Source organism: Chenopodium quinoa, unplaced genomic scaffold (assembly GCF_001683475.1).
Source record: "Chenopodium quinoa cultivar QQ74 unplaced genomic scaffold, ASM168347v1, whole genome shotgun sequence".
NCBI classification, from domain to species: Eukaryota; Viridiplantae; Streptophyta; class Magnoliopsida; order Caryophyllales; family Amaranthaceae; genus Chenopodium; species Chenopodium quinoa.
This window is the reverse complement of record NW_018743047.1, coordinates 1,605,838-1,614,456: the sequence shown is the minus strand read 5'-3', so window position 1 is coordinate 1,614,456 and position 8,619 is coordinate 1,605,838. Positions and strand designations below refer to the sequence as shown.

The following is an 8,619-nucleotide window of genomic DNA, read 5'->3' as shown; positions in this document are numbered from 1 at the left end:
AAATATGAAATAGAGAACATTAATTTTTAGCCTTTAATACGATAATAAAAATAAAAATGCAATTTTAAAGATAACATTTGTTCAAGCCTTTATATTAATACAAGTCTTGTAAATAGTCATGATTGAATTAAATTGTTCAATATCAAGGAAATATTAATTAATATTAAGCTAATACATCTACAAGGCACACCATGTACCATTACAACAATCCATGTACCAAATCTCATCGGCAAACTACAAGGCATAACCATGCACCACCAAATATCAGCAGGTAACAGCTTAATTATGATAGCATGACAACATATTCATAAATGCTTAATTTTACAATTCGGTTTTCGGTTTAGTTTGGATCCAATTAAAGTCAATCCGATCCAATCCGAAAATCCGAATTTTGAAAAAATCTTAATCCGATCTGATCCGATTTAAAGTTTGGACTCGATTCGAATTGATAATTCGATTTGGATTGGATTTTGGTTTTAATCCGAATTATGGACACCCCTACCTGAGATTTGATCCATAGAACTCATGAATCTTGGCCGAGTTAGTCTTAAGTACTCCTGGAGTATGGTACTCCTTAGGTACCATACTATCATGCTATACACGTTATTATGTTAAAACCATGAGTTATTTTGGATTGAACCGTATATTATTTTGCTAGACTATAATGTTATTTGCTAAAACATTGTACTGTGTTAGTATTTATTATATTAGTCTTTTGCTTTTTTTTTTTTTTTTTTTTTTTTTTAATTGAGTTATTTTGGTTTAAAGCATAATATATGACGATCTTTTTAAGTATGATGTTATTTTGCTTAAACTTGGTGTTATTTTTTTTTAATATAACTTTTTTTTTATATATTAATTAAACATTGTATTATTTTACCAAAAACTTGTATTATTTTATTTAAACTTATTTTAGAGGAAGTAGCTAAATAAAAATAGAGAATAAAATCGAAACAGATGAATATGGCCCGATGAACATAGCATATAATATAATGTTATGTAACAAAAAGTTTTCAACCAAATAACATAGATTTATATTATACTAAATAGCATAATGCACTTTTTTTTTATTTTTTTTTATAAGAAAATAGCATAATGCACTAAATCGAGTAGCATTCGTATACAACAATCAAATTTCTGTAATAATATTATTGTATAGTAAAATAACATGAAATACACCACTGAGTAACATAATACACATTTTGAAATAACGTGAAATAATATAAACTTTTTATTTCATGAGTACACAAGAATGTACATACAGAAAACATATAATTAATTTTAAAATAACATATATACAAATTAAAATAATAATAAGTTTACATCGAAATAACATAAAATGTACACAACTTGGAGTACCTTATACATGGTACTCCAAGAGTACAAAAGAAATTGCAAACTTAGCCACCTCAACTCAAAAACAAAACTTTAATAATGGATGATTAATAGGATGATTAATAACATAACCTAAAATGCAAGGACATAGGGATGCCACAATTTGAATTATGAACCTCAAACTCTACCCCTTAATATTTTTCATATTCAATTTTTGGTGCCGAACTCAACAACCCCCCGATATGAACCACTCCATAAAAGCAAAATAAAAGATCTCATAACCAACAACATCCTCTAATTTCATCTCATACTTTCTCCAATTTCCCAACTCTTTCACAAATTCAACCAAATCAATCAATCAATCAATAAAAAATGGTGCAACAATTTGAAAATGTATCACCAAATTCAAGCAGTAGCATCAAAGTTCAAGCTATGCAATTCGCTTACCCTGGCCAACCTCCCATTTTCGCCGATTTTAGCCTCGAAATTGCGCCTGGTTCTCGTTGTCTTCTTGTTGGTGCTAATGGATCTGGTAAAAAATTGGTTCTTTCTCTAAATTGCTTTTTCTTTTTGAGTTATGATTTTTGTCCTATTTTATGATTGATTGATTACGTTTAATTTTTTTAAAGGGAATGTTTTTTGTTGTTATACTTCGTTCTTTTTGAATCGCCACGTTATATTTTCTTATATCAATTGCTACATTTTATTTTATGTTGCCTATCTTATGGGTCACTCATTTTATATATAGCTTAAAACTACGCATCCCAAATTGCAATTATAAAACAACTATGTTTGTAATTACTTTATTGATGATTTTTTCAGCTAAGATTCGGGTTTTTGTTGGTAGATGTAAATTTGTAATTACTTTTAATTCTTAATGACTGAATTTCTGTAATTTTGGGGTATCAGAGGGCTTGAGCTGATTTTAAAGTATATACCTTTCGAAATAAAATCATGTTGTATTTTACATTCTAATTTTTATTTGATGGATTGCTGCTGTTGCAAATAAGTAAAACAAATGTAATGTATGTGCTTTGGAAGAAAGACCGACAAAGTGACAATTATATACAAATTCAACATTAATTTCAACACTAATTTAAAATCTAGGGTTTTCTTAACAAAAAAATTGATACATAACAAACCTGGGTGTTAAGATTGTTGATTTGAGAAAATTTGAGGTAGGAAAATTGATCAAATTGAGCGAAAATCTGGAGATTTGTTTGATCAAATTTGGGAATTTTTTGGAGAATTATGGAACGAGAGGAGAGAGAAGAAGGTAGTGGGATGATTTTTTGGGATAAAGGAAAGTAATGTGATCTGTTTCCTCGGTTTTTACAGCGGAAATAAAGTGGTGGAATGAATTATCACCAAGAAACGGATATTGTTACTTTAGTGATTAACCAAACAGATTCAAACGGAAACGGTAATCTGATTCCGTTTCCTTCCCTATAATAAACCCATACCAAACACACCCTAAATCTTGTTGAGTTATAGATATTTTATCGGTCAAATACCTAACTGTTATGCTAATAGAACATTGAAGACAACATTAAACTATAATGCCAAAAGTAGAATGTAAAGGATGCTTGAATGAAACAACTTCACAAAGATTTAAAAACCTGTAGCCAACATTTAATCTACATACGCTGCTATGACAGTCATACATTCTTCCTCCTAAAGAACAAAGAATACTCATTCTTTGGCTATTTATAAACCTAAGACTTAAAAGCAGCTGAAGTAGTGAAACGTTATTTTGAGGCTTGCTTTAAGCAATAGAGAGAAATTTATAATACAAATATTGTGTTGATTAGATTTAAGATCGTTGTTAGTTATATAAACCTATTCATAGAAGTCATCATGCAAATAAGCAATATTGTTGTCCAATTGTTTTATGGCAAGGAGCTATAGCTTCTTGTATTCTGATAATTTTGAGCCTGTGACCCGCCTGAGGAAAACGTATTTTACAAATCTATGCGTGCCTGCCTTACGATTTTTTCATCTAAATGTCTCCCTCAGCAATTCATCAGAATTCTACTATACTTGGTAGAATCATATAGAAGGAATATCTTTGTTGGTTGCCTCCCTCGTACCATTAGCTTTGACCCAACAAGAAGCAAGAGAAGCTTCATAGTAACTTCTTCCCAACTAGAATCTGCATGATTTAGGTTTTACATGTTGAAAGGAATATCTTTGTTGGTTGCCTCCCTCGTACCATTAGCTTTGACCCAACAAGAAGCAAGAGAAGCTTCATAGTAACTTCTTCCCAACTAGAATCTGCATGATTTAGGTTTTACATGTTGAATGAATTCGCAAATCACAATTAACAACTCAATGAAACTGAGCAAAAACAGAAAGAATTCGAATTATTGCACCTGGATTGGGACTTCCTGCTTTGATAGCATGTAAGAATTTGTAATTCGATCAAGTTTGCTTATTCCTCATTCTTGAATTAGTTCCAGTTGTGATTGTGTTTAACTTCCAATGCATATGTACGGTATCTTCTAAATTTAGAGGAGAATACGGTGTCGTAATGTGTTAAGTCCTTAAGATAGTTAAAATAAAAATGTAGAATAGTATTAAAGAATCTAACTGGCAAATTTCTCCTAATCCTAACCAAAATTATTACAGTAACAAACTCTTCTGCTAACATAACAAACTATGCCGACTTGGAAAAATAACAAAGCATCATGCTGCTGTATTGCTTCTGAATCGATAACGTGTTGATTTCTATGGCCTAACTTCTGCCGACTTGTAATCTAAGTTGGACACCCTGACACTGAGCCTTTTATCATAGAAGAGGAAGGCTTTTTGCAGACTATACTTTGTCATCCTTACTATAGCAGCTTCAATATGCTGATATGGTTTATGTCTTGTAGGTAAGACTACTTTGCTGAAGATTCTGGCTGGAAAGCACATGGTTGGTGGAAGGGATGTCGTGCAGGTTTTAAATTCATCAGCTTTCCATGACACACATCTTGTTTGTGGTGGTGACTTAGCATATTTGGGAGGATCTTGGAGTAAGACCATTGGCTGTGCTGTAAGTTTCTCTCTCTCCCTCGTCTTATCTCTTTACACACACAGCATACACTGATACACATAAAACATGTTTTGCAATCTCATAAAGTCATACGCACTTCCCCATGCCACATGCACAAATGCACCCCCTTAATCATGCATACACAGTTTGTAAGACTGTAATTAGTCGCCTTGTATCATGTTATGCCCATTAGGCCACCCCCCAAATTCTCTCTACCTTGTGCATATGTACATGCTTGGGTAAAAATCGCTCTTAGAGGTTCTCATAGCTAATGGTGCTAGGTAATTGATTAATAATAACAATTTGTTAATACTTTGACATGGATTGCTCAAGGTAATTTTTTTCTTTCCTTTGTGACTTAATGTGGGTACCTTTGTAGATCGTAATTAATATGTAGGAGAGTGAGGGAAAATAGCTTAACTTTCATAGTTTTATTAGTGTAAGATATTCTTTTTAAAAATTACTCTTGAACATCTTCACGTTTCATAGATACGCTTATTTTCACAATACAAGGCATTAGGGTCGTTCAATTTTGGTTTGTTAACAAGGGAGCAAATTTTAATATTCATTTTCATTTTTTTTTTTGGTTGTGTGGACTGAGCACTTGAATCTTAATTCTACAAGGCACATCAATACTATGCATGAAAGTGAGCGCATGTGTTCTTTTCTTAGATGTGGTTGGGGAGGGAGTTGTGGAGGTAGGGATGGACTGTGAAATATAGCAGAGATAAGAACAAATTGTGGATTGTTATAAAGACAAATTTCTTCAACATATGTTTTATTTGCATTTTTTTGTTGATGTGAACGAGTTCCTGAGAGGAATACGCTTAGTAATTGTGAAAATTTATATACTTTTTGATATCTTTGTAAATTATTTCTTAAAAAATATTGTACCTCATCTGAATTACCATTTAAAGCGACAAGGGGAAAAAAATCTTGATGCTACTCTTTTGTTTACTGCACCTCTTGCTCATTACTATTTATTTTGTTATTTTACAACTTGCAGCTTGTAAGCTTTATTCTTATTATAAATTTCAGGGTGATGTTCCTCTCCAAGGAGACATTTCAGCTGAACAGATGATCTTTGGAGGTATGTCCTTATCCTTATGCCCATTATCAGGCATTTTAGGAACCTTGTTTTTAATAGATATTCTCCCCAGCAGTTACATATTGAAGAAAGTGGCTTGGAAACATAATTGTTGTTGCTTATTCAACTCTACAATTACCTTGGATGTTTCTAGCCATCATACTTCATAGTTGGGTCTGTATTAAAGCTAGTATACCTTCACCCGGTCCAGCTTAGAAATTTCAAGGAGATTATAATTGATTGATAAATTTCACTCACCTGAATAATCCGTTACAAACTGGAACAATAGTTCAATGCCATGTAAAAAGATTAATGTACATGTAGCAAGCTAATTGAATTTATCCCAACTAAGACAAAATCTGTATGGAAACCGTGGAATGTACAGAATGGCCATGCACACTGCGACTGTACCATTGCACACTTTCCTCTTAACAATCATCAATAACATTCTCTGCTGTTTCTATTTGTCCAAGTAAGATTTGACTTTTTTTTTAGGGAAAGTAAGATTTGACTTTAAACTATTTTTGTTGCACAAAAATTTATACGCCTCATGGCTCCCATGTTGTAAGAGTTAAAGATCAAATGGATGCATCATTCAAATATGCAGAAATAGTTAACTGGGAATATTATCTCTTCCATTGCACAAAAAATTGCTTCATAAAGCTGTACCCTAAATAAGCATAACTAGTAACAGCACATTAGCGATTGCATTTTGTATTCAGGCTATAAACCTATTCCTTTTTCTACTGCAGTTGAAGGCACTGATCCTGATAGAAGAGAGAAATTAGTTGAGTTGCTTGATATTGATTTACAATGGAGAATGCATAAGGTGTCTGATGGTCAGCGAAGACGAGTCCAAATCTGCATGGGTCTTCTTCACCCCTTCAAGGTATCCTGACTCTTACAATTATGTTTATTTCCTTCTTCTGTCTCGTACTCCACCTTCCCTTCTGGTAACTTGTGTTTTATTTCTTCAGTAACCTACTGATTTTATTAAAATGTTCAAAATTTTGCTTAATGTTGAAATGGAACATAGATTAATCCAGTCATGATGAACTCTATGTCTTCACCTTGCATAGACGCCAACTATTTTGTGACAGACACCAGTGATTTCATGATGTTGGCTTCTGTTTCCTTCAGTTGATTTTGATTATTAATAGCCCTATGTCTCCTTTTGAAACCTGTCGATTGATGTAGATTTTCTTTGAAAGTTGAGTTTCCAATAAGATAAACTTCTGTGTTTCATATTTTTATTAGTGTTATTGTGTGATGTTGTGAGTCAAAATATAGTCTTTGGTACACTAAGCTGGTTAGCTTTTGGCTTTTATAGCCTTTTGTATGACCATTTTTTATTCCTCCTATATTCTTTTTTTTTCTACACTATCATTTAATTTTTTATAATCATATGGCTTCATGTTTGATTGGAACTTTTGGTATGCTGCAGGTTCTCTTGTTGGATGAGGTTACCGTCGATCTTGATGTAGTTGCCAGGATGGATTTGCTTGAATTCTTAAAGGAAGAGTGTGATCAGGTATGAGATACTGTCTTGCTACCCATGGCCATTTTACTATTGCCTGGCAAGTTGCATTTTTTTTTTTTTTTTAATTCGATCATTCTTTGGCAACATGCAGAGGGGAGCTACAATCGTTTATGCAACCCATATCTTTGATGGTTTGGAGACCTGGGCAACTCATCTGGCCTATATCCAGGAGGGCGAGTTGAGGAGGGTAGAGAAGCTATCAGAGCTTCATGAATTGAAGAGTTCAACCAATCTTCTTTCGGTGGTTGAGTCATGGCTGCGTTCCGAGACTAAGCTGGAGAAGAAGAAACCTGTTACCACTACTAATACTCATACCCAAAAATCATCTGGTTTTGATGCTTCACCATTTAGATCGTCAAGACATATGGCCTACTATCGATGATTCTAACAAGCAACCTGGGTACTGGAATCAACTGGACCCCTGCCCTATCAATGTTCAAGCTTATATCAGTGCTAGTATGCAACTAATACAAACAGTGCCATATGTAGAATGCTTTTTCAAGAGGGCAATGATGTGGCCTTTTATTGGTGTGTCAAGCCTGCATATTACTGTAATGTCATACTGAAGCAAAGCAAATTGGCATTAGCCAAATAAATTGAAGAAAGAAAACATATGACGTGGTGGCGGTCATGAGTTTGGAAGATCAACCCAGTTGGTAGATTTCTTGAAAAAAAAATTGGTATAGAAGCCGTCTTGTTAACTAATCTTGTGCGGAGCTACCAGGAATGCACAATGCTTGTATTTCCTTTTAGGAGTTGCTCGGTTAGTGCGTGTGTGTTGCACGAGGCAGGCTAGCTAGTGTAATGTTTTAGAATTCATAATCTGCGCTGGTTGTTATAGTTGTAATGATATTTATCTTACTACGTATTTGTAATTTTTGTTGTAATGGAAAAGAAAACAGAGTGAAATTTGTTTGTACTAAAACTCGGATAGATTTGAGTTCTGCTACATAATCAATTATTCAGTATGATTGATTATTAACATGAATTTATGGTTCAATTGAATTACGAAGTACTCTTGCTACACACGACAAACTCGATTAACCACAATAATTTTTTAAATTTTCTTTCTGGGCAAACGGCAGAGGAATTGTGTCAACAACTTAAAATGAAGACATCAGACACATGTTAGCTAGCTTTACTCGTATTTTACCTCCGTTTTGTAATAAATGCAACAGTTTAACTTTTGCATTATTTATATACTTTTTGGCAAATTGCTTATCATGATCATGGGATACTTACTTTCGATTCGTTTGATTAGTAGAAAAAACTATGAACAAAAGATAGTTACAATCTTAATTGCTTAAATTAGCTAAACACATGGTTTATTTCAATAGAATCCTACTTGAAAATGGTTAATTTGGTGCACCAACCACATTCATACAGATACTCTTGAAGATGAATATCTTTACAGATGCTCAAGATTCTGTGTTGATCCATCCACTTGGTATTACAAAATAAACGGTAAGATTGCTCACTTTAATTTACACCAACTGGCTTTTTCCAAAATAGTTTGGTGGCACTTTTGGCAAAATCTTCTTCATCATTTCATTTTGTTTCAGAATATTAATATAATTAAGAAAGTAATTAATACTTTATTTGGTAACTAAATTATTCATC

At 33.1% G+C, this 8,619-nt stretch overlaps 1 protein-coding gene across 1 annotated transcript; it reads left to right on the top strand.

Annotated features, from left to right (window-relative positions):
- Positions 1–1,429: 1,429 nt before the first annotated feature.
- LOC110730685 (ABC transporter I family member 19-like) lies at positions 1,430–8,004 on the top strand. The gene is made up of 6 exons (XM_021910503.1): positions 1,430–1,867; positions 4,212–4,372; positions 5,411–5,462; positions 6,212–6,348; positions 6,904–6,990; positions 7,091–8,004. The coding sequence occupies exons 1-6, from the start codon at positions 1,708–1,710 to the stop codon at positions 7,379–7,381; spliced, it is 888 nt and encodes a 295-aa protein (XP_021766195.1). The 5' UTR covers positions 1,430–1,707; the 3' UTR covers positions 7,382–8,004.
- Positions 8,005–8,619: the final 615 nt, after the last annotated feature.